Source organism: Pseudonaja textilis, chromosome 1 (genome assembly GCF_049901715.1).
Source record: "Pseudonaja textilis isolate UNSWEBS1 chromosome 1, rPseTex1.2, whole genome shotgun sequence".
Classification (NCBI taxonomy): Eukaryota; Metazoa; Chordata; class Lepidosauria; order Squamata; family Elapidae; genus Pseudonaja; species Pseudonaja textilis.
Genome location: NC_141990.1, coordinates 46,566,881 through 46,594,041, shown reverse-complemented (window position 1 = coordinate 46,594,041; position 27,161 = coordinate 46,566,881). Strand labels below are relative to the sequence as shown.

At 37.1% G+C, this 27,161-nt stretch overlaps 1 protein-coding gene across 12 annotated transcripts in view; it reads right to left on the bottom strand.

Moving 5' to 3' along the window:
- The window catches only part of RPS6KC1 (ribosomal protein S6 kinase C1), a 93,056-nt gene that overhangs the window by 44,476 nt on the left and 21,419 nt on the right, over positions 1–27,161 (bottom strand). For 8 of the 12 annotated variants that reach the window (XM_026695765.2, XM_087933293.1, XM_087933296.1 and 5 more), the window contains 4 exons: positions 27,018–27,111; positions 25,935–25,985; positions 23,429–23,791; positions 3,424–3,545 (listed from right to left, as the gene is read on the bottom strand). In XM_026695765.2, the coding sequence (XP_026551550.2) occupies positions 3,424–3,545; positions 23,429–23,791; positions 25,935–25,985; positions 27,018–27,111 (630 nt within the window). The remainder of the gene's footprint in view (positions 1–3,423; positions 3,546–23,428; positions 23,792–25,934; positions 25,986–27,017; positions 27,112–27,161) is intronic. The other 4 variants (XM_087933316.1, XM_087933321.1, XM_087933314.1 and 1 more) reach the window with 1 other exon arrangement.

Sequence of the window (27,161 nt, the reverse complement as noted above, 5' to 3'; positions counted from 1 at the left end):
GCCCAAATACAGTTCATTAGGTAATACAGAACTGTTTACAATTCTTAAAATTATGTTTAAGGCAGATAATATGTTTTACAAGTATTTTCTAACTCATATTCAGGGCCATTATCAGAGAAAACCCAGGTTTGATGTTTTTCACAAATTTAAATTACTCTATTTTTGTCCTACTACCACAAGCCATTCTGTGACATATCATTTCATGAGAAAATGAGAAAAAATATGGATGAAGAAAACTAATATAAATTAAGGCCACCTTATATGAAATTAATTACAGTAGCAACATTCCTTCTGATATGGCAGCTTAAAAGCAAAGTATAGGTTCTTCTTATATGGAGGACAGTCTAACAGTTGAACTATATTAGTCTGTAAATTAAAAGAAGAAGAAATAGCTTGATGAAGCCTTAACATTTTCACAAATCTTCAGAAGCAACTTCGAAGGGTAGAAGGGTGAGAATGAATGGAATAAATGAATGGAATGAATGAATGGAATGAATGAATGAATCAATCAATCAATCAATAAGCCTTTCACCTATTTTATTACCCAAGTAGAATTACTGAAAGAATTAGAAGGAAAAAAAGGTTACTTCTTCACTTTCAAGGAAGTTTTCCCTTATTCCATCGTTTTACAGAGCAGTAATGGCTAGAATATGAGATGTTTTAAAAGACAGAAAGCATTACTATAATTTTCTTTTTTTCCTAACTTTTCACTTGATAAACATAGATTGGCACTGCAAGAAGCTTGTTCCACTCCGGCTGGATTGCCAAAAATAACCTGTGTATTGGGAATAAGAGTGCCTCAAATTTGCTGTAGATTGCTTTTGGTAAATTTCAGACACATATCTTTTCCATTTTATTCCAGCTTGTACCTACTTAAATTTATCCCAGAAAATGTAAAAAGGGATACTGGGGAAAAAACTAGATTTTGAAAATGCCAGGCTAAGACTAGGATTTACACCAAAAACTATTATTTGAGCCTGGGCATCTGACATCCATCCTTTTACATCCTGGATTATTTTGCTACACAATTCTGCATAAATAGGTAGAGTATTCTTCAAGTCACAGGTACTAGTGACAAAACAGACAGATTACCTCTCATAATAATGCAAATTTGCACATAGAACTTAGTGCCATGTAAGGAAATTTATATTTCATTAAGCAGATCAGTATTATAAGGCTGGAAAGAACCCTAAGGGAATTTTAACTTTAGTCTCTGCTATGGCTGGGTCCCTTCACACATATGCACACCTACAAATTAAGTTAAAATTAAGTAGTCCACAGGAGGAGGGGGAACTGAGGAATCCTTCAAAGCTTACATGAAGACTTCTATTGCAGAAGAGATTTCCCCAGTTTTTTTCTCTCTATGAAAACAGACTTAAAAAGCAGAGTAGTTGCAATAGATTATTCCTCTGTATGCTCACCTTGCACCATTCCCCTATATCCACCAAACAGCTTGAACTATTATCACGATTGTTTAAAGTAAAGCCAAGGACTCTATGGCCATTTTGTGATCCAAATGGGAATCTGAAATTTTAACATTTCTACACCAGTGCAATCAGCAACAATCACACAAGAGCTGTAGAAAAGATTCCCAGAGTAAGAAGAAAAAGGGAGGTTCGTTTTATTATTTTATTACGGTATATTGTTGCTGTTACTGAGGTAAAGTCAAGATTTGCCAAAAGCTCTTGAGCTTGGAGTTCAAGGAAAAAAAACAGCAATTCCAATTTATTTATTTATTTACTGAATTTATATTGCCGTCTATTCGCCCAGAATTCGCCCAATACTACAAATGCCGAACTAGTTCTATCTCTTTTGTTAAAGAAAAACTCCATGTAAAAAAAAATCGCAGCATCAGAAAATTTCAGTTTTCGGAGGTGACCCTAAAAACATTATCACATTCCTACAGGATAAGATCTCCAATGTTCCCAAACTGCTTTCTCCAAATCTGGCCTCGTTATCATTTCACTTTATTTCCAATTATGTGTTTCTGCACTGTTTGCATTCTGAGTGCAGCATTTTTTGTTTTGACAAACTGACTTCATGGAAAGCTCAATCTGATCAGGACCAAAGCATTGTTCTGACCCTTCCTCTCCTTCTCCTCCCACAAGGAGAGGAGTTTAATAAGTCCTCACTGGTGTCAGTGAAATCAGAGCACAGAGAAGAGCCAAAAGAGATAATTAGAGGAGTGGAGGCTAAAACATTTGAAGAATAGTTGCTGGAATTGGGTATGTCTAGTTTAATGAAAAGAGCGGTGACATGATAGCAGTGTTCCAATATCTCAGAGGCTGCCACAAAGAAGAGGGAGTCAAGCTATTCTCTAAAGCACCTGAGGGCAGGACAAGAAGCAATGGGTGGAAACTAATCAAGGAGAGAAGCAACTTAGAACTAAGGAGAACTTTCCTTACAGTTAGAACAATTAATCAATGGAACAATTTGCCTCCAAAAGTTGTGGATGCTCCAACACTAGAAGAGATCAGAAAACAATTTGTCTGAAATGGTATAGGGTTTCCTGCCTGAGCAGGGGGTTGGACTAGAAGACCTCCAAGTTCCCTTCCAATGTGGTTATTCTGTTAATCTTTTGCTTGGCAATGTTAATTTCAGGAACACAGAACACATTCCAGATTGCATTGCAGCAAGAGAAGAATTAACACTCCATGCTTATCACACCAGGATCCCAATCTGAGACAATCATCTGTCCCTAATAATTTCTCTAATACACACACAATCTGTACCCAAGATAACAGATTGCCTGATCCTCACAAATAAGATCAAAGGATTATATCCATCTTCTCTACATTCAGCGTAACAGAAATCTCTCCAGCAATTTACTTGTTCTTATCTCACTAATAAGGAAAAAAATTAAAAAGTGCTTTCCTTAGCTACATATAATGATGCTAATGCTGATCTTGACTGTGGTATTCTTTCTTAACTGATAATGGATAAATATGTAACATTTCTGAAGAATCAACTAGGACGAGAAGACTGTCAGATATTTTCCTTCACTTTTTAGCCCTTTATTCCATATATGCATGCATTTATTTATCTAGCATAAAACATATTTATTTACAGTAGAACCTCTAGTCACAACCATAATTCATTCCATAACTTTGGCGATTTCTTCATCTTCTAATGTTTCATCTTCAGGAATTTCTGGATCAGGGATCATGTTTGATCGCCACCTGAGTATGTGTTCCTGTGACCAGATTCAAAACTTTTGTGAATTTTTTGGTCAGAACCCGATTTGGTCATGGTCAGAAGCTTTTGTGATCAGAGGTTCTACTGTACTTATATATCACATTTATATTTTTGATACTGTGTTAACCATAAAGAAATTAAATCAGTTGTGAAGGAGATACAATAAATGTCCATATGTGTACACCAACACAAGAAAATTAAGTTATTTTAGAAATAAAAAGAACCTACACCAAATATTGAGCCATCTTCTGATGAGGGTCTACAGTAAAGGCTGGAAATTTTTTCTGCTCTCATCAGATATTCTGAAGTCTTCCTCTTCACTGCTTCACGACGAGTTGGACTTGATTCTCCTGTGTACCATAAAGAAATATATTTATAAGCCTGAAACCTCTGCAACAATTTCTTTTTCAGTTATGGTCTCAGAAAAGTGGTCACGATAGAAGTTTTAATGCATTGTTGCTCCTATCACCTAATGGCTACCACAGGATGTTCATCAAAAATTGGCAACTGTAGTAAGATATTATATCACTAGATACTCGTGTGCAAATATCTGTGATGACATCTAAACACCAAAAGCGCAAAATCATGCTACAAAACCCATTTTTTTTCTATAATAGAATCCTATTTCTCAGAAAGTTTATGGAAACACATCCTCCACTCCGATCATGCAAGATTTACTTATTCCAGCCTTCACATTTTTCCATATAACCATTCTACAGATTCCCTAATATGATCCACTGTAATGAGTAGTGTGTCCAATCCTTGATCCAGTTTAAGTGTTTCTCTTCCCACCTTATTTTTGTTTATATATCACATTTAGAAACCCCCTATCTCACTCAGATCTGTAAGATCGCTCATCTCTCAGAGAGATGTGAATTTGATATATGTCTCTAAATTTATATAAAAAACATATAAAAATCTGATATAGGTAGTCCTTGACTTACAACAGATCATTTAGTCACCGTTCATAGTTACGACAGCTCTGAAAAAAGTGGCTTTTGACCATTTTTCACATTTAGAACTGTTGCAGCATCCCCAGGACCACATGATCAAAATTCAGGCACTTGCATACTGACTCACATTTATGACTGTTGTACTGTCTTGGGGTCATGTGATCACCTTTTGCGATCTTCTGACACGTGAAGTCAATGGGAAAACCAGACTCACTTAACAATTAGTCATACTAATTTAACAACTGCAGTGATTCACTTAACAACTGTGGCAAGAAAGGTCATAAAATGGAGCAAAATTTACTGAACAAATGTCTCACCTAGCAACAAAAATGTTGGGCTCATTTGTGGTCGTAAGTCAAGGACAACCTGTATTTCAATAAAAGGAGGCCATTAAAACAAGAATAGAATAATCCAAGTTAAAAGGGCAGGGGGAGGGCTCTCAAAGCGTTAACCAATCCCAAGGTTGTGTGTTCCTCTGAGATTCCCACACAAGTCAACAGAGCCAAGTCTTCAGACTCTTCCAAAAGGAGAGTGGGGTCTTGCCTTGAGCTATTACAATTTATTTTCCTCTCCATTCCAATGTTAGTATAAATATATCCCCATGAAATAAATGAGAAATGTTTCCCAGTGATTCCATAAAATCTTGCCTGTAATATATAAAATTAATCAATCTTTAAACTCACACTTCTATACAAGAACAAATTTTTACAAAATGTAGCTACCTAGCATAGAGCGGAGGCAGGGGAAAACACTTCCTCCTTCACATATAGGTGAAACTTGAAAAATTGGAATATCGTGCAAAAGTTCATTTATTTCAGTAATGCAACTTAAAAGGTGAAACTAATATATGAGATAAGACTCATTACATGCAAAGCAAGATAGTTCAAGTCGTGATTTGTCATAATTGAGATGATTATGGCTTATAGCTCATGAAAACCCCAAATCCACAATCTCAGAAAATTAGAATATTGTGGAAAGGTTCAATATTCTAGGCTCAAAGTGTCCCAGTCTAATCAGCTAATTAAGCCATAACACCTGCAAAGGGTTCCTGAGGCTTTAAATGGTCCCTCAGTCTGGTTCAGTAGGAATCACAATCATGGGAAAGACTGTTGACCTGACAGTTGTGCAGAAAACCAACATCGACACCCTCCATAAGGAGGGAAAGCCTCAAAAGGTAATTGCGAAAGAAGCTGGATGTTCCCAAAGTGCTGTTTCAAAGCACATTAATAGAAAGTTATGTGGAAGGGAAAAGTGTGGAAGAAAAAGGTGCACAAGCAGCAGGGATGACCACAGCCTGGAGAGGATTGTCAGGAAAAGGCCATTCAAAAGTGTTGGGGATTATCACAAGGAGTGGACTGAGGCTGGAGTCAGTGCATCAAGACCGCCACACAGAGACTGATTCTGGACATCAGCTTCAAATGTTGTTGTCAAGCCGCTCCTGAACAACAACCATGTCAGAAGCATCTTACCTGGGCTAAAGAAAAACAGAACTGGTCTGTTGCTCAGTGGTCCAAAGTCCTCTTTTCTGATGAGAGCAACTTTTGCATCTCATTTGGAAACCAAGGAGCCAGAGTCTGGAGGAAGAAGGGAGAGGCACACGCTGCAAGATGCTTGAAGTCCAGTGTGAAGTTTCCACAGTCTGTGTTGATTTGGGGAGCCATGTCATCTGCTGGTGTTGGTCCACTGTGCTTCATTAAGTCCAGGGTCAATGCAGCCGTCTACCAGGAGATTTTGGAGCACTTCATGCTTCCTTCCGCAGACGAGCTGTATGGGGATGCTGAGTTCATTTTCTAGCAGGATTTGGCACCTGCCCACACTGTCAAAAGCACCAAAACCTGGTTCAATCACCGTGGGATTACTGTGCTTGATTGACCAGCAAACTTGCCTGACCTGAACCCCATAGAGAATCTATGGGGCATTGCCAAGAGAAAGATGAGAGACATGAGACTGAACAATGCAGAAGAGCTGATGGCCACTATTGAAGCATCCTGGTCTTTCATAACACCTCAGCAGTGCCACAGGCTGATAGCTTCCATGCCACGCCGTATTGAGGCAGTAATTGCTACAAAAGGGGCCCAAACCAAGTACTGAGTACATATGCATGCTTATACTTTTCAGAAGTGTGATATTGTTCTGTGTACAATCCTTGTTTTATTGATTGCATGTAATATTCTAATTTTCTGAGATTGTGGATTTGGGATTTTCATGAGCTGTAAGCCATAATCATCTCAATTATGACAAATCATGGCTTGAACTATCTTGCTTTGCATGTAATGAGTCTATCTCATATATTAGTTTCACCTTTTAAGTTGCATTACTGAAATAAATGAACTTTTACACGATATTCTAATTTTTCGAGTTTCATCTGTAGATATAGCCAATAAAAAGTATATTTTCATTTTTTAAAGATTTTATGATGTTCTAGTGGGTGGCTTAAACCTTCAGGTTCCTATGGCACTTTTTTCCTCTTAAAACTCCTACAGACACTCATATACCCAGAAAGAAACAAAAAGACATAATAAATCTAGGGATTAGGTATATAATGCTTAGTAGGTTATGATAGCACCAAATTCAATTAGTGAATTTCTATCTTCTTTTGTTCGTCCTTTCTACTTTTCTCAGATACTCACTCACTGGACATAGAATTATCTTAATTTTCAAGATAATTTTAAGATTTTTATTTTGCTATCTATTACATGTGTTCACTGTTATATATAATTAATCAGTTAATATCTCACAATGTAAATATTTTTATGTGCTACTTTCAGTTATTTCTTGTTTCTCCTTAAATGCAAGAACTATAATACCAATTATTTATAATAATTAATTTTATTAATGAAATAAGAATAACATCCCTGCTAAAGAAAATACCTCTAATTGTATTTCTAAAAACATTAAAAGCCAAAATTAATGATCTCCAAATACTCAAGTTCACGTTGCCTTCATGTGTCCTGAGATTTTCAACAGAATTTGAAGTCATGTTACGTCTGAATAATCCTTGAGATTTTTATGCTTTGAGATTTTTTTCCAAACATTAAAAAATACATCAGGAATATGTGTTAGGTATTATTAAAGCTTTTAATTAGTCTTTATAGCACAATCAAGCAAGGTCATCTTTCTTCAAACGAAATATTCATTTCCTATTTAGGTGTCTTCCTTGATACCAGCAGATATTTGTGTTTCATTTGATGAAGATCACAGGGTTTTTACCTGAATCAGACTTTTATAAATAAGGCAATGTTGGTTTTTTTTTTTTTTTAAAAAAGATCATCCTCTGAAGAAAGATATAAAAAGTGTGATAATGTTGATGACAGAGACCTTCAAATAAAAACCCTTCGAGATTCCTCTGTTTCTCTTTCCCTCTCTCTCCCTCTCCCCATTTGCTATACCGCAGCTGTGCCTCGCACAAATTCACATGAATGAAAATATTTAGGAGAGAAACCACCCCCTTAGCTTGTTTTCCATATGACTTTCCTGTAATTATTTTGTAATCTGTTCGCACAACAATATATAAAAACATCTGCAAAAACAGGTAATTAATGTGTCAAGCTAAACTAATGCATTTTTATGGTGGCCATGCTTCGTCAACTGTAATTATAACTCTTTTTAAGCAAATGATGATGTGTTTGTTGCAATGTGAAAGTGGTTATTTTAGATGCTCTGTTCGCCATTCCTGCAAACAGAATATTAAAAAAGAAACGATGAAAAATAACTATACTGCTACCAAGCAACACATATAGGCTTCTAGCCATTTTTAGTTATTTGCTGCTTCCATTGCAAATCATCCTGTATGTTTTTTAAAAAAGGAGAATTTTATTTTATTTGCATCAGCAGCTGAGTGGGTTTATATCTGCTGCAACTATGCTAGCATAACACTTGGATTCTCGCAGCGTGGAAAGGATAAATATAGGCTCCTAGCCTGGCACCTGAGCCAGCTTCAAGTGTGAAAAGGCCCCACAGTCTTCTCAGTGAGTACTGGTGAATATGTGCGATGATGATGACAAAAGTATTCTGAACATTTGGGGCTAATTTCCATTTCTAAAAATATAAGAAGGGTCTTGTGGATTAAGCCAAAATCATGTCTCGTCCAGAATGGACCCAACCAGAGAAATCTGAGAAATTTACAAAGAGATATAGAAAAGTTATAATCCTCTTCCATGGTTTTTTTTCCCCAGCAGCTGGTTTTCCAGGCTTTCTGCCTAGGATTCTAAAATCATAGTCATTAAGCCTAGTAGCCACTGTTAATCTGATCTTCCATGAATCTGTCCAATTCTCCTTTAAAACTGTCTAAATGGGTAACCATCATCACACCTGAAGTTAGCAAATACCAGTGTAACTGTGTCATGAAAAACAACAAATTGAGTTCATATTAGTTTTGAACCTCTTTCTGTCTTCTGTTACTTCATGAAGGGCTCAGAAGGAATTAATGAAGTTTGCTGTCTTTTAAATTATCTCTAGTTTAGCTTGTTGTTGAAACTATAAGCTATGTTTGATTGTAATTATGGTTAATCAAAATAAAACAAAGTCATAAACTCTTAAATGAAGTTGGCTTCTTTCCATTTATTCAAGTTAAGAGTTATATTGTTCCTCCAAGGTCAGACAGCACAGCAAGCTGCAGTTAATCTGAAATGTAAAATGAAGATTATGGATTTGTTTGGCTGGTTGCTGTGTTAAAGAAGGTGGGGAGCAGTGGTGGGATTCAAATTTTTTGACTACCGGTTCTGTGGGCATGGCTTGGTGGGCCTGGCAGGGGAAGAATACTGTAAAATCTCCAGTCAAAGGTGGTATTTGCTGGTTCTCCGAACTACTCAAAATTTCCGCTATGGGTTCTCCAGAACTGGTCAGAACCTGCTGAATACCACCTCTGGTGAGGAGACCATGCAAGTATAAAAGCTTGTCTAGATTTGTTCCGGTGACTGTTACTAGGAATTAACATTATTATCATTAAATAAATTATCAATAGTAACAAAATAATAGTATCATTAATAAAAACTATTATCTGTACCGTCCACCAATGAAAAACAAGGGGAGAATTAAATTAAGACATAGCATCATGTCTTAAATTCCCATTGTTTGTTTATAAAGTTACGTTGCTTTTTAATCAAACTGAACTCAGCATACAATAAGCATTACTGAAAATTAATAGTAATGTGTAAATAGTTGACTGGTTAACTATTTAGAGCAACTAAATTAAGTTAAAATATAGAATAAAAAATTAGGTCACTAAACCCCAAATAGATGGTACTAACTGGATTTGTAAAGTGGAGCAAGCAAACTTTCTGCAGCTGAGGTCATGCTTATTAGTATCAGGCCCCAATTGCTATCGGCAGCATAGGCAAGTGTGCATTGATCTCACTAAGTAAGGGATTAAAATGTGCATTCCATTTGATGAAAAGGTAAATTTATGGAGCAAACAAGGAATTAATTCACTTATTTGCATATTATTTTAGCAAAACATAGCAAAAAAACATGCCACTAAACATGAGCATTTTTGCTCCTAAATTTCAGCCACCCAAATTGAGAATATTTTTAAGGTTGCAAGTCAGGATTAAGTGGGGTTCTTGTAGGTGCAGATTGCCTAATCTGATATAGTGTAATACTCATACAACTTGGAATAATAATGATCTAATACATGGACATGCTCACCATGTATGAAGCTCAACAAATTTGGAGTAGTTCTACTTTTAGAGAAACTAATGAATATCCATTATGATGATATTTTATCTGGCAATATAGCTTTAAGTTGTCAGACAGTATAGGACAACAATGCATTCTTGTCACATTCATATACTTGGTCTGTAATATATCATTTATGGAGTAGCTTAAAAAATTCAAGAGATGTGGTACTTCCAGTTTGAAGGGCTTCGGCAACAGACAGAAATCTGCGATCGTGCACGGTTTCTGTCTGGGCTCGCGGCTGGTTTCGGGGCTAAGCCACCCCGTAGAGGTGAAGGGGGGGAGACTGCCAGCTGGGTCGATGAGAGCCGCATCTCTCCTCCTCAGCTGGCCATTACTCCCCTTCCCAAAGGCAGTAGCAGCGGTGGTCAGAAATGGCCACCACAAAGAAGAACTCGACCAGAAAAGAACGTGCAGGAGGAAGATAAGAAGTGAAAGTTTTGGCTGACCAGGTTAAATTGTAAAAGCAACAACCAAGGTACCCTGGAATTTAAACTTACAAAAAATAACATTGCTCCCAAAGACGAGTCAGAAGCAGCGAAGGAAAGGGAAAAGGGAAAGGTTTGGCTTTTTTTTTTCTTCTCTCCTTTCCTATACTGACAACTAAGGGACTTAAATAAGAAATCAGAAAAATCCACTTTGACATCAATAGGCAATTAAGATGAAAATAAAACAAAATGTCAAAGGGATAATAAAGATTACTGGACATTAAAAACTTTCTTTTTCATAAGCAGGAAGGGAGAGAAAAAGAATAAGGGCAGGATCTGGAAGAGGGAGGAGACTGCCTGGAATTAAAAAGAATCTAAAGTAAAACTTCAACAAGACTTCTAAAAGATACATTTTAACTGAAACTTTGCAACTAAATAGTAACCCCAGGAAGAGAAAGTGAAAAAAAGAGCAAAAAAGAAACAGCTTGCGTGTATTTGGATTATTTGGTGATTTTTGGATTTTTGGTTATTATATTTGAATGACTAAAATCAATTGGGTGGTTGCTTAAAAATTTATACAATGGCACCACTTCTGGATGAATTGCAAATGGAACTTAAAAAGTACAAAGAAGATGCACAAGAAGGGAAGGGTTCTTTTGGCTTCATTTTTCAATTCTTAGAGATGGAGATTTGGAACTATGAGAAACAAGAAAAGACTGCAAAACAAGAAGACTGGGACAAAGAAGAAGCCATCTTTAATGAACAAGTAATTTAATGTGGGGAAGAAAAAGGAAAGGGGGGAAAGAGAATGGAGAATTTAAGACTTAAAAAAACAACCAAAGAAAAGAAAAATAATTCAAAAAATAAGTGTAATACTGGAAAGCAACAGAAAAGGAGAATAAAGAAGAGAGAAATAGAGGTAGAGACAAAGGGGTAAAAAGGGGAGAAAGAAGAAGAGAGGGAAGAAGGAAAGGAAAAGAAGTTACAAAGGACCGGAACACGATATAGAGGAACAGGACCTATTTAGAGATAATGGGTTTAAAATCTAACTGAAAAAGGGATTCTGTAAAGGTACACAAGATTGTATCGTTATATTAGTAATAGAAATAACTTTAGAAATTGGAAACAACGTATGATTAAAATGAGGGATAAAATAGTTAGTGTAATTTAGTGAAATGTTTGTGAATAAAATAAGTGAAATAAAATAAATGAGAAAATTGAATTAGGAAGGAACAGGAACATTTTAATTAGTCAAGGTTTTATAAAATATAAGCGAAGGGGGGAATTAACTATGGAAAATTTATAATTGTTCCCATAGAAGTATGATATTTAATTGAAAAGTAACGTTAAAGATGTTAAGACTTTAATGAATATTAATATTAATGATAGAATTGAATTGGAATGGAATGTTGTTTTAATTATATATATTTATCATTTTTTTCTTTTTTTAAGAATACAGTGTGTATTTTAAGAATGTACCAAGCAGAATCCGAATGGAAATTATGTATTATATTGAATGCTACAACTTTAGGGAAAAGATATAAAGGCGTCATACTCCAATCAGTAACTACACGAGAAATTTTGTTTAATGAGAAAAGATAATAGATAATTGAAACAGGACAGACAAAAAATATAAATACAATGATTTGAATTGAGATGAGATAATTAAAATAAAATTGAGAAAATTAAAAGAGGGGAGAAGCTATTCAGAAAATGTAAAATAGTAATAAGATATGGAATAGAATATAAAAATGAGCATGAACCTGAATTTGTGTCTGTATGAAGAAATGTAACCCGGGATTATGCTGCTTTCAAAAAAGATGTTTTATCTGTATTTTTTTTTCTCTTTGTGAAAACTCAAATAAAATTTACAAAAAAAAATAAATAAGAGATGTGTAAACCTAAATATGAAATGCTCACTTATTTAGAATTGTTAATATATATTTTACAACTGCTGTCAGTTTAATGCTTTGCACCTTCATTTTACCAATGGAACTAAGAGATATTAATTTTTAAAATTATTATACAGCCAGCAAAAAAGTGACAAGACAATTGAAACCTAAATGAGATTTGTGTGTGTGTGTGTGTGTGTGTGTGTGTGTGTGTGTGTGTGTGTGTGTGTGTTTGTCAAGCGACTTTCCTCAGCAGGCTTTAAAGCCAATGGAAAATTGGAAAAACTGTTTGTTTTATCAGTGAAGGTCTCTGCTTGTTAATTTCACAACAGAAGCTTCAGGGCTCAACAATGGCAAGCGGGACCAGGAATCCTTAGTGCAGAAGTTCATTAATTCAGGAGGGACCAAGGTTAATTTGATCATCAATAAGTGTCAATGACATAATAAAATGTGGGGGTTTGTTGTTTCTGTAAGCAGATGACACAAAATATTTAACTTGGTTTTGTGTCTGTGTGTGTGTGTCTGTGTGTGGGGTTGTTTTTTTTTAACCTTACCTTTATACCACTCCAATCTAAAAGACTTTGGACCACGGACAAGTTTATAATATAATTGATGATAATATTTATCTGTAATAACATCATAATATAACATTATAAACTAAAAACAGAAACAAATATTAGAAAACACCCACAATTCTTCACAAATGGCCAAATGTTCCCTGAAATAAATGTCTTTATGCTTTCTGAAATGTTCAGAGAATAACAGAAAAGTATATCCTCATTAGATAGAGCAGGGGTCGACAACCTTTTGGACCTCGGGGACCACCAAACTCATAATTTTAAATCCTACGGACCAGAGACCTTGGGAAAATCCCCCAAAAAGTCTGCAGGAAAATTCCTCACCCCATTTTTCTATCGATCAATCATTCTTTATTTGGGATCGCAGGATACCATCTCCAACTCCGTTCTCGGGGGCGGGGGAGAGAGAAAGAAACTTTTGGTTTCATGCAAGGAAAGCAGCAGAAGCAGCAGAAGTCTTTTTTTCTCTCCCCCAAACTCCGCCAGAAATGAGTCTTTGTGAGACTTGTCGCGCCAGCACAGCCTCTTGGAGCAGAATGACTTGCAGGGTCCAAAAGAGTCATTTGGTGGAGTTTGGGGGGGAGAAAAAGACTTGCTGCTTTCCTTGCATGCAGCCAAAAGCAGAAGAGGAAAGAAGCAGCCCGGTGGCCCCGCGAGGCACGTGGAGCGAGTGGGACAAGTTCCCCCCCGCCCTTTCCCCCCTCCCCCCACTACCTCATGTTGTTTGCAATGCAAGCAACGCAAGCCTTGTGTTTCCTCAGGCCATGTGGGTGGCGCAGCTTTGTGTTCCCACGCAGCCTGGATTAATTGCTTTGGGTGGTGCTTTGGGGGCGACATTTCTCTGCGGACCACCAAAATTTTCTTGCAGACCATCAGTGGTCCCCAGCCCACTAGCTGACAACCACTGGGGTAGAGGCCACTACTGAAGAGGCCTTTCTTCTGGTCCACACCCTTGCTATGGGTGTGGGACTTTGAGCAGGCTTTCTCTATTGGGTCGGATAGGAGGGGCAGAATCATATTTAGCAAAGTAGTCCTTGATACAACCTGGCATCATGCTGTATACTATGGCAAATCTAGACAGCATATTAAAAAGCAGAAACATGACCTTGCCAACAAAGGTCTGTATAGTTTTTCCAGTAGTAATGTATGGCTCTGAGAATTGGGCCATAAGCAAGTCTAAGCGCCAAAGAATTGATGCTTTTGAATTGATGCTCTTGAGAGTCTTTTGGACTGCAAAAAGATCAAATGAGTCAATCCTAAAGGAAATCAATCATGACTGTTTTTTAGAAGGACAGATACTGAAGCTGAAGCTCAAATACTCACCACCTATTGAGTAGTGAGGACTCCTTGAAAAATACCCTGACATTGGGAAAGATTGAAGGAGAAGGGGGTGCCAGAGGATGAGATGGTTAGATAATGTCATCAATGCAATGAACATGAATTTGGGCAAAGTCCAGGAGAAAAGTAGAGGGCAGGAGAGACTGGCATGCTATGGTCCAAGGAGTTGCGAAGAGTCAGAATTAGCAACTGAACAACAACTGTGCTATATACAGCTTTATCAAAGATAACCAGCATGTTGAACAGGGCTCAGGGGTCATGTAAAAACCAATGGTAGCTTTGACTTCTTTGACATTCTCCTGTAGAGACTGTTTCAAAAGTCTTGAAGCATGCCCACTCTTTGAGTTATCCTAAATCCAGACCTGACATCTTCTGTCATTCTAACTCAGGGTGCAAATAGAGACCCAGAAAAAACCTCTGAGTTACACTTGTGGACTTCAACTCCCAGAATTCCTGAGATAACATGTCTGGAAGAAGAATTCTGGGAGTTGAAGTCCACAAGTCTTAAAGTTGCCAAGTTTGGGGAGCCCTGGCCTAATTGGGAGTGACCATAAACCATATCAGGAAATGTATGTCACAGGGGCTTCCTTTCATTTAGCCTCTCTCAAGATACAAGTAAAATTAGCTTTCTGAAACTATAAGGCATTCTTATTTGGACTGTTATTTAACAAACACAGTTAAACTGGCATGAGATAACTTTGTAAAGGCTGCCTGCAGTTTTTGTTGAATTTCAGTCCCTGGGATTTTAATTAACAGGGGGAAAAAGCCCTCCTCAGAAATAGCTTCTCTATTTTGATAAGGAAATAAAAATATGTCAAACCTCTTCTTCTTCCAGCGTTAAGTTTTGGAGTAAACAGGAGGAGGTTATTTTCAAAGCCATGTTCGAAGGTTGCGCAGCCAGACCCCAATCACAGCAGCACGGAGCAAGTGAGAAGAGTGAAAAGGATTCCCATCCCCTTTGCATTCTGTTCTGGAAGTAACGCTTTCAGCCCAGCTCAGATAAAAATGGCCAAGAAACAGAGTATCAAAAGAGGAACTTGTTAGACAACAAAAGAGGAACCCAGCAGACTCCTGATCCTGGGAAACCAGCTTGAACAGGGAATGCACGTTCAATACAGGGACCGCAGGAAAAATATTTGCATTACACATTTCCTGGACGATATTGCAGTGCCCGATTTATTTATTTATTTTGTATCTGCAAAGCCTGTAGATTTTCCTCCTTTTCTACAACTACTTTAAATAACTATAGTTTCAATCTAGGTATGGCTTGATGCAAAGCACATCTATATAAGCAATAAAAGGAAACCTACTGAAAGAAAATCACGTGTGTGCTTCACAAGCCATAACTGTAGAGAGTGGGTATACTCCAGAATGCTCTGCAAGAAGTAAGAGTCTTCTGGTCTTTAATAAAAACATTTCCCTTCCAGTTTTGCATGACTCCTCTCAGGGCAATTGATTTGAAAAAACAAAATAAACCAACAACATCCGTATAGAAAGTAATAGTAAGAAAATACCAGCAGCGAAAATTATTTCATTGGAAAGACTGTTCAAAGTATGCTTCTGGCCTTCTTTCCAACCCATCTATAAAAGTAGGGAAGAGATTGATGTGGTGCACAGTTCGTCTGAGGACTTACTAGAAAGAATCAATTAACAAAAAGGGTATTCGCTAAATCAGAAGGCAACAAATGGGCCTGGAGGGGTGTACCAACCTTAGGCTGCTCTTCATATTAATAAACTCCAGCATCAGTTTTACAGATGATCTAGATCATGTCCTTCTCTACAACTGGGGTAGCAAATTTCAGCCAGAATCCATGAAGTTTTACAGCCATCTTCCCTATTCTGATGCCCTCTGGATATCCTGAGATTTTAATCCCCAGAATTCTTAGACAGCGTGGGCAAGCATTAAGGGGCGGGTGACATCCAAATACATAGAAGGCATCAAGTTGGTGACGGCTGATTCGGGGCATCACTTTGAAGGAGGCATGCAGGCGGCTAGAAAACCATTCTGTAGAAACACAGAGGCCTGAATCAAATTTGATGCTAAAAATTATTTTAGCCAATATCTTTGCGTACTGTATACCAGAATTTCATCTACCTGCTAGATTGGGAGGGGGAGTTTGGGGGGAGGAGACATCACATTTCCCTTTTAATACTGTGCTAGGGACTCTAGTCCTGGTGAAATATTGAATTTAAGCTTAATTAAAATTAAATTATTTAACTACAGTTCACATAATTACTCTCCACTTGGTTCTGAAAACAAAAAACAAACCCCAAAACACAACACTGCTGAAAATTTTGTCATCTTGCTGCCAAATCTGAGTGGAGCCAGGAAAGATACATGCGGCACGTACATGCAGCACATAGGCTCTCCCACTTCTATTACAGAATCAAAAAAAAGAGGGCCAGAAGTAGGCTAATGGAAGCAACATAGATTCTGGGAATGACAAAAGTAGGTTCTTTCATTAGCCTGAAGGATTACTGTGTGTCCTTGATTAAACCTTAACCTTGCTGTCAGCAAAAATCAAAAGTCCAGATGGATAGCTAGGCCTTTCCAAACCAACACTTTCATTTCTGAGCTGGGAGAGCGTTTCATAATTGAGGTGCTACAGCTAAGAAATCCTGCTGTGTCTCCATATAATCCAATGGGAGGATGCAGACAATAATTCTTTGGGAATCTTAACATTCTGACTTATAAAGAAAAGGGTAGTTTGATATTTTTATGTATTTTGAAAATAATCATTAACTTCTATTAATATAGATATGTACAAAAATTTTCCATCCATCCATCCATCCATCTATCCATCTATCTTAATTAATTTTTTTCTTTGTGTCTTTCAAGATAACCTCGTGAATTTCCCAGAATAGTTCCTCTCTAAGTGTATTTATTTCTAAAATTTATTAATATCAATCTTGTGAAGATTGAAATATTTCTGGCAACCTTGGGAGCATTCCTAAGTCCAGGGTTGGGATTCTACCTGTTCGGGCTGGTTTAGGCCAACTGGGAGCTCCAAGGATTAGCTGTGAGGGAACCGGTTTGCTCTGATGATTAGCTGTTGGGCCCATCACCCGCCCTGACTCTAGTCTGTGCTTTAAATCCTTGTTTTCAACCTAAGCTGATTTGCACGGGACAGCAGATTGCCGCCCATCAGCTGTTTAACATACTGAGGTCACTGAAGAAGGTCAGTAGTAAATGCTCTGTGCGCACACAAAGCACGCACTCACCAAACTGGTTGTTGCACCGGTTGAATCGCACCCCTGCTAAAGACATCTATATACCCATGTTAGAAAACAAAATAAACTTTGGCCTGAGCTTAAAAATTATGTGTATGCATTTAACATTACAGTATGTGTAACATTCTACTAAAATACAGAATAACAGATTTGGAAGGGATCTTGGAGACCTTCTAGTGCAAACCCTGCTCAGGCAGGAGGCCCTATTCTATTCCAGATAAATGGATGTCCAATCTCTCCTTTAAAACCTCCAGTGATGGAATACCCACAACTTCTGAAGGCAAGCTATTCTACTAATTGATTAATCTCACTGACAGGAAATTTCTCCTTAGTTCTAGGTTGGAGTTCTCTTACTTATCAAATTTATGTGCTGCCTATTTTGCTATGAGGCTGTTCTAGACAGCTTTCTTTTTTCTTTCTCTTTTTAAGCTTCCATTGGTGACTTCTTTGTGTTGCTTTCAGATGCTTTGGAAAATAGGTTGACACTGTGAATATTGAAAAACTGCCATCATGTCATTCCTAGTCCTTCTCTTCACACACACACACACACACACACACACACACACACATCCTATGATTTAAAACTAGGACAATTTAATATATTAAAAGAACATAATTATTGTCAGGACAAAACAAATAGAAATAAATCAGACTAATCCTACGTCTTACTTATTTTACAGATACATAAAGACTCCTTTTTTCTAGAACATCCCTAATAAGAAGAATTTGGCTGAAGAGGTAGGACTCAGAAAGCAGCTTCTCGGTCTCAAACTAAAGCTTAATATATGATGCATTTCACCCTGAAGTGACAGGCTGATCACTTTTCTTGGAAATATTTCTAAGTGAAAAGTAACACGGGAGAGTAAGCAACATCTACAAAACATAGCTATGGTTTTCAAATAACTCAGAGTAAATTTCTTGGGTCCTGAGAGACAGTTCTGGGAATCTTCAGCTAGCTAATTTCGTGACCAACATTTCCAGCTAGAGCACAGCCCTTGTTGAAAGGTTACAACTCAAGGAAATACCATATTTCTTTCCTTTTCTATTTCTCTTGTTGGACTACGCACAAAATTTTATTGAAAAAATGTTTTCTACAAAGAGGAAAATAAAAACACAGGAGTCTATCAACGGGCAGTGTTATTTTGTGATGAGGAAATTCTGATCACCAGCTGGCCTCCTTTAATAAATGTGCATGCAGCACACTTACTTTTGCCACAGATGTGCATTGTTTTGTTTCATCAAATCATTCTCCTTCATGAAAGTATTAGCTGTATTCATTCTTGCTTTTTTCTTTTTTTCTAATAAAATTTTATTACAAAATACAATATTTGGACTTCAAAATCTCTGTTAATTTCAATCATAGACTGATTTTACTCCCAACACTCCCAAATAAATCTGATATTTTTACCAGAAACTCTTTAAAGAGCAGTCTTTAAGGAAAGGGGTGGTCAGGACATATTTATCCCCTAAATTTGGAGTAGTAAAGGTACTTCTCTTTGTATTTAGCTGTTACAAATATACAATATATTCCTTACAAGAAAGCTACTAATAACCTCTCCTGTTGAGATGGTGAGAGAACCACTAGCCCAGAAGCAGTTTTCAGTTATAGCCCTTGCCTCCCCTTGAGTTAATATCTCCTAAACTCAAATACATAGTTTCCTGGAATTGATGTAATAGTATGTGGGAATGACTGCAGGAGACAAGAGGGAGAGCTGGAGACTGACCAACCAATGTATAAAAGATATTTCAGGCCATAGAAGGAGGGACTGTGGAAAAAATATTTCAAAAAGATCATCCCTAGTTTTCTGGAGAATAAAAGGGAAATATTAGAAGCTTGGATTAGATAATTAGACAGCTAACATGTGGACCTAAGAAAAGAAGAGGTTTCTTTAAGGACCTGTCAACAGATACAGTGAATATGGCCATTAAACTGGTCCAAACTGTATTTTCCATTTCAAATATATTTTATCTTTTTGCCTTAGGGAACAAAAAGTCCTACAATGGCCTGGCAAGAGCTTCTCTTGAACAACATCTTGCTCACTGCTACTTACTTCTTACTTACTTACTTCTGTGACACAAAGGCACAGAAAACTGTTCATCAGTGAGGATGGACTGCATTTAGGCTTGGTGAAAATACTATTAAATTATTGGCAAAGCTGATTGGGAATTTGGGACCTGCAAACTTAACGTGTGAAGGGTGTCAGTTTGGAGAAATCTTCCTTAGTGGATCAGAGCTTCTTGGTATATAAATTCCTGCAAGGAAGATTCTTTGAAGATAAAATGTCTGAAAACCGCTTCCACCATCTTGAATGGGAATTAAAGAATATCAAAAATGTTATTTTAGAAACACTGTTAACTAATGTTATCTTCAGGAAAACACAAATGGTTATAGCGTATTTTATACTCTGGAAGCAACTGCAATTCAAGTATACTAAAGCAGACTGGCATTGAAGAGCAGTTTTTTCTTTTATTAAAAAAAATGTTTCTATATCTTAAAGGAAGTTCAATAGACATATATACAAAAATGAGTCCAAGATAAATGTCTATAAAGAAGAAAAACTGTAGCTCATTAGTAGGACACATTCTTAGGACACCACCATCACCAAAGACAAGATTCAATTTCTAGCTAGTGTAGACTATACCAAGCAACGTGAAACAACATGATTTGTTAATATATGACAAATTGTAAAAAAAAAAAAAACAGGGAGAGGGAAAGGTGGGATTATTTTACGTTCAATAGATATCAGATAAAGTTTGGGATATACCTATTCTACATGCTTGATGCCACCATGTGGCAATAGCTTGTATTTGTATTTGTGTGTAGTAGAAAATGAAACCCTGTTTCTTTTTAAAGACATCAGCACACAATCCTATGCAATGTTTGTGATTCCCAAATTAGGTTCAGCTGTAAAATAGCATCCTAGTTAGAAGTTAAAGGGGGAGATTGGAGAGAAGGATTTTAAAAAGATCAAGGACTCAAGGACAGAGGTACCAGAAGATAGTTTTCTAACAACAAAAGGCAACAGGAATGGAGAGTCATTTGAAGTCTCAGCCTTTCTTTCAGTTTTTAACACAACTCTGGGAACAAGCTGAAATGAGAGAGTTACTGACTCAAAATCACCCAATGAGATTTCTCAGCTGACAGTGGACTTCAACCAGGGAATCTCCAATCTAAATACACACTATAACAAACACACTATGATAGCATTATTAATTGTAATTATACTGCTACATAATGCTACAGAAAGCTAAAACTGCTTAAGTGCTGGAAAGATTCAAGTTCTAGTACCCCCTTAGGCATGGAAGCAAGCTATGGAAGCAAGCTGACCTTGGTCCAGCCATTTCCTCTCAGCTTAAATCAATGTCAAGCTCTGCAATAAGCAGCTGATCAACAAACCCTCATCACTGTTTCATGGATTAATAGCTTCACTGCAAAAACTAGGTGAGTACAATCTTAAAAAAGCAGGCCCTGCAATCACACAGGGCAAACAAGTAAGACAACTATTACTACAGCATACTAAGCATTCCCTAAGTGGTATCAACAAATTCAATATACCATTAGTGTACACTTCCAGAATATGAATAAATACTGGCTGTACATCTGTCCTCTGAAATAATATTCCCTCAGATATTTCTATAATGTCTACCTTACCAGCCTTTAAAGAAAGCATTAAAGCATTTTGTATAATTATACTTGTTCATAACTTAGATCTTCCTCTCTCTTTCTGCTGGTGGAGAGAGTTTGGTTATTTCTTTGTGTGATGCTATCTATTGCAGCAGTTGCCAACCAGTGGGTGGGCCAGGAGAAAATTTTGGTGGGCCGCAGAGAAATGTCACCCCCAGAGCACCCCCCCCCAAAGCAACTAATCCAGGCTGCACAGAAACACAAGACTGCGCCACCCACATGGTCTGCGGGAACCCTCCTCCCAATCACTCCTTACCTGGCAAACTTGCCTGCTAAGTTGCTACTTTCCTCCCCCCCCCCACCATCAGCTGTTTTACTGTGCCAGGAGATTTAGATTAGCTAGGAAGCAGAAATGGTTGGATTTCTTGCTTTCTAGCTAGCCTTTAGATCTTCGGCTCTGCTTTTAAGCACAGCCAAACCTCCCTTAGGACTGAAGGTTCTATTATTCAGTGCAGACTCATGGCAAGTTAATTTTATGTGACAGACTCAGGTAACTGATGATAGATAGATCAATGAATGATTCTGTGAGCAACTCAATCTGCCTGCCTGCTTTGCCTGATTTTGGGTAAAACTTGCTCCTTTTTATATAAAAAATTCAATATTTACATACATGGTGTGTTGTGAGTTAATTTTGTGAGTTTGCTTGCTAGCAAATTTTATGAATTTGCTTGCAAGCAAATTTTATGTGGCAGACTGAGCTAGCCAATGGCAGATGGATAGATCAATGAATAAATCTGTGAATCTGTGAGCAATTCAATCTGCTGTCTGCTTTGCCTGATTTTGGGTAAAAGTTGCCCTTTGTTTTATAAAAAATTCAATATTTATATCAATATTTATAATATTTACATACAAGCCATGCCCAGCCAGTCATGTCCACCAAGCCACACCCACAAATTAGGCCATGCCCACAGAACCAGTTAGTGATCCCTGGGGTTTAAAATTATGAGTTTGGTGGTCCCTGAGGTCCAAAAGGTTGGTGACCCCTGATCTATTGGGTTTTATTGTTTATAGTATTGTTTTGTACATGTTAAGTTGCCCAGAAGATAGGATAGGATAGGATAGGATAGGATAGGATAGGATAGGATAGGATAGGATAGGATAGATCCAGATTTGATAGTACATAAGTCTCCAATTTTATTTGTGAAGAAAGTATACTAGTTTCACTCATTTATTAATGCGAAAATCCTGATGGGAACTGTTTTGGCACAATTAGTTTGTTAAGAAATTTGGGACATTCAAAAATATTACCTTCCAGTTATCAATTCATATTCAGTGGAAAGGATTCTCTTATCCCCTAGAGAAAAATAGAAGACTTTGCCTTGAGCACCCCCCTGTGGGCTCAGATTAGAACTTCAAGAAAGGGTTCTTTACATTGTGTCATAATAACTCTTGCTTTATATGCTGGGAACAATATAGCGTCCCTCTAGAAGCTGTGTACTTCTCAACTTAAACTTTACTTCTATTTCTGATTATTCATATTGGAGATTTGTTCTCAAACATGTGAAATAATCATTATATGAAATAAAGTAACTTCAGCTTATGGTTTATAAGGTGGTCTGTTTCTACAAACCCAAAAGATAAATAATACTATAGGCTCCGAAATATTGCTAAGTTGTGGTTAAATAAAATTGGAAATGAAAACTTTGAAACTCTCATTGAAATATCCAAATGCAACAGGGGGGGGGGAATAAAACTCCTACTGAATCATATGCAAAGAAGAGTTTTTAAGGTATGTCAAAAACAGACAGAGCTAGAATTTTACCTATTGAAGTTATGGAAGTAAACTTGTTGGTCAGAAGTTCCTTGCTCCTAGCAAAAGCTACTGGACTGATTTGAAAAAAAACTTTCATTCTACCAGAAGCCTCACCTGCTAAACCTGCCTCAGAGGAATGGATCAGAGACCAAACAGCAGTCAGAGATTATTTCACCCTAAGTAGAAACCACCTTTTCCCCCTATCAGCTGGTGCTGCCAAACGTATCAGAGGGAGAAGTCCTTTTACTGCAGGGTTGTCAAACTTGCGGTCCACGGGCCGGATGCATCACATGCTGGCCACACCCACGCCCAGTTTAGCGAAGGGAGGGAAAGTCCCAATACATCACCTGATGCCGCCATGACAATGTGAGTTTGACACCCCTGTTCTATTGCATCCTGATCTTCAACCTGCTAAATTTTGTAACTAAAAAAACCTCCTTTTAATGCCTTGGTGGCTTGCTTATTTGCTTTCTCTTTTCCTTCTGCATACTGACTTTTAGCCTGTAAGCCTATGAGTAAAGTACCATTTCTGTTCTTTATAAGCTTTTCTATTTCAACAAAGAAAGAAAGAAAGGTAAAGTGACCCAGAATGGCTTTTTTTTCCCCTTTAATATCCAATTATTTAATTAAAATTCAAACTTGCTGCATAGAGGATAAAGGCTTAAGTAAATTAAAATTCAGTGTTAAATGAGGTCATACCTTGAACTCCTTCTAAAAGCAGATCAACTCCTTTTCTATAAAAGCCAAATGCAGCTTCATAATCTTCCTCTTCCTCCTTCTTCAAGGCCAGCTTTATCAGTTCTCCAGCTTTGTCCAAGTAATCTCTTCTGCCAAGTTTGGCCTTCAAGCTCCCAGTGAATAAACCCCGACTCTCCCTCTCACTCTCAGATTTGCTCCGTTCATGATCTAAAATGGCAGATGCCAATACTGCAGGTTCAGCAGCAAAGCTGAGACCAAGTGATGTGCTGGGGGAATCCTGGTTAGAAGCCATTCCATCATCTAACTCAACAAGAGAATCTGCATCAATGGTCAAAGAAATCAAGTCACTGTCACTGGATAAACCTGTAATGCAAGGAAAGAATGGCAAGCGAAGGAATTAATGTTCTTCTCCCTTTGTCCTCTAAAGAAACCCTACTAGCAAGTCTTAATTTAGAAGGTGAGTACAAGAAGTATCCATGAAAGATATTAACTATTTTAGCCTCAGATCACTGCTTCTAAAAAAGATAGTGGTCTTTCTTTTATATGGTGATTAGATGTGATATACTTTAAGCACTCAGAAAGTATATCATAAACTCTAATGATGATGAAATTTTTTGATGAAGATCATACAATTCATAACTTATTTTTGTTCAACCTAAATTATATAACCTATTCCACTGGTGAGTATAAAAAAAAAGTACTCTGCCAGGTTAAACTAAAAATCGATCTAGTTGAGAATTTAATTCATACTATGGCTCAAGAAAAGCCCACTGGAGACCATCACTCATGCAGCCCAACAATTAACTTTGAGAAATGTATGGCTACGGAGGTAGAGGTATTGCCATGTATAGGCAATATGTCTTGCCACCAGTGACAATTTTTCCTGTTTGAATTTATTTAATTTTCTTTCAAATCATTCTAGGTCAGTGATTATTATCAAAAAACTTGGGATGCTACTTCTATAATTCCAGGTGAAGAAATGCTTCTTTTTATCTGTTGCAAACCTCCTAACATTGGATTTATTGGATGAATCCAAGTTCCAATTCAATGGGAAAGGAATACAATCTTCTTTGTCCATTTCCATTATTGTTTATATTATGCAAAGCTGATGAATCTTTTTTTAACCTAATCTAATAAGTCTCAGTGTAAATATCTATGAAGTTTCTCAATCATCCAGGTCATGGTTGTCCTAAAGGGAGTGTTCAAAAGGCAACTGGGCTTTCTTAGGTGGGGGGGTTTCCCCTTGAAAACATTCCGCTTCTGATCCAAAAAGCTTCTTCAGTTCTTCAGAAATGAAATGTATTCAAGCGAAAAAAAACCAAGAAAGTACAGTTGCCTTTTGAACAGCATCTTTGGGACAAGTCTCGGTGCAATATTCCTCATAAAGGAGTGATAGATTTGCTTTATTACAATTTCTGTCTGAACAATTAAAGCACAGTTGGTAAAAATATACTTTATCTATCTATATTAGCTGTCCAGGATATTTTGACAGTATTTCAGACTGCTGAACCTACCCATACCTCAATATTTCTTCTTCTTTAGTGGTTCTCCAAGAGATTTGGCTCCTAGGTTATTGAGTAACATAATTTTCTCAAAGTACATAATGACATTTAATAGTCACTCATCTTTCTTTTAACAAGTAAATAAAATGCAGTAAGCAGGTGAATAACACTAAAATAGCCCCCATTGCTTGGAGATTTATAATCTGTATTCCTGCCTCTATTTAGAGCACTTTTGTAAATAAATTGATGGAATAGTCCAAAAGTCACTGATGATTTGAATAAGATGCTTATTTGTACACCAATTCATATTCAGTGGACAACTTATTTTATTGCTGTAAAATAGAGCCGGTGTAAAATTAGAGCATTCCAAAAGTTCTCATACTGAAAGTGTAGACCAGATGAGCATTATGCAAAACTCAAATTAAAAGAACCAGTGAAGTAGCACAGCTTGAAATTGAAGTCAAAATCTGGTAAACCTCCAGTTAAAATCTGTCTTCTGCCAAAAATGAATTTGGCGATCTTAAGCTGGAGGAGATGAGCAATAGTTTAATAGAAAGGCCAATGTTTTGCACATAGAATGTCTCAGATTATAGCAACTTGCGCTCTCTCTCTCTCTCTCTGACACTACGACAAATCAGGATGAATTCTTTATGGTCATTCTTGCCCTTGTACCTCTCATCTATATTGCTACAAGTTTGCATTACACGGAGCTGAGGGCTATTCAGAAATTTTTAGCTTGCATGTTAATGGGTTCCGCTTTGTGTTCCCTATGTGATAGTGTTACTGTGGAAGCTGACTTGATTGCCAATAAGATCCAAATGCAATCCATTGTGTTGGTGTTCCTTAAAAGCCCCATTTAGCTTGGAATCTGGTAATGTTCAAAACTGTACACTGCAAGTGGAGTCCACCCTAAAGGGCTGGTGCATTATGGGTACATCTCTTTTTTTTTTCAATTAAATAATGAATTAACCAAACACTGCTCAATTTACTCCATTCTTTCTTACCTCCATATTCTGACTGGCTAAGCGTCACTTCATCAAGGACATCTTTCCGAGCTATAGAAACAAAAATAAAATGAAGCCAACATTAATTACGCATAGGTTTGACAAAGGAGAGTCTTAGGAAATTCTAAAAAATAACGGGGGAAAGGGGCACAGTTTGTTGGGTATAAGTACTCTAGAAAAATATAAATGTTTTATTATAAAAGCCTAAACCAGGTTCTCTCAACCATTCACCCTTCAGATATGTAGGATTTCCAACTAACCTGATCAATGACCTATACTGAAGATGCACCACAAGTCTATAAGTGTTCGGATATCTGATCTGTATTTTCCCCTGATATTCTTGTTTTCATCCAAGTCTCTATTTCTTTTCAGATTTTACATTAAGTTCTACTGCATTTTTTACCAGAACCTCATTTGGTGAATCCCCCTAAAGAGCACTGGCTATTGGATGATCTAGAAATGCACCAAAAAGCCAATCATAAAGAGGATTATGAGGATCATTTACAGTCAGAACATTAGATTAAAAATTGCCTGAACAGTTATTGCTACAATAGGTGTTATTCCATCATTGTTTCTGCACAACAGAGAAAACCAAACCAGGAAAAATTTACTTCTTGCACAATCAAGAAAATTAGAACTGAAATATAATGCTGCCATCTAGAGGAGATGAAAGATTAAGAGACCATAAGAAGTTGTTACCAAATCTAATTTAAATGTGACAGAAAGACAGGAAATGTTAAGGCATGACTGAAAAGTATTGACATATTTTATTGTTTTCTTCTTACAGATCCCTTCTTTCTGCCCACTTGGGGAAACAAAGAAAGAAAGAATATATCAAAATAGTTAAAATTCCAATTTAGATTTAATTCTATTTTGGAGAAATGGGTGTCCAGCATGCCACTCAAAAAGCCAAGGAAACAATTGCATAATATATTAAATCAGGATTGTTTCGATCTCAGTGCACCATGGAGATCAAGGGGTCCAAATGTACTATATAAAATTCCTCAACTGCCTTTCCCAAAAGAAACTAGAGTTTAAAAAAATCTGGAACTAGATTACAAAAAGTTAGAAGAGACAGCCAACCTTCAGAACTGCAGGTAGATAAGCTGTCTGTCAGAGAGTCTACCAGAGGTTCTGCAGGACCAATCAATTCAGATCCATCATGCACCTCTCCATCCTTAAAATATAGAGAAACAATATACATAGATGGAGGGAGGGAGGGAGGGA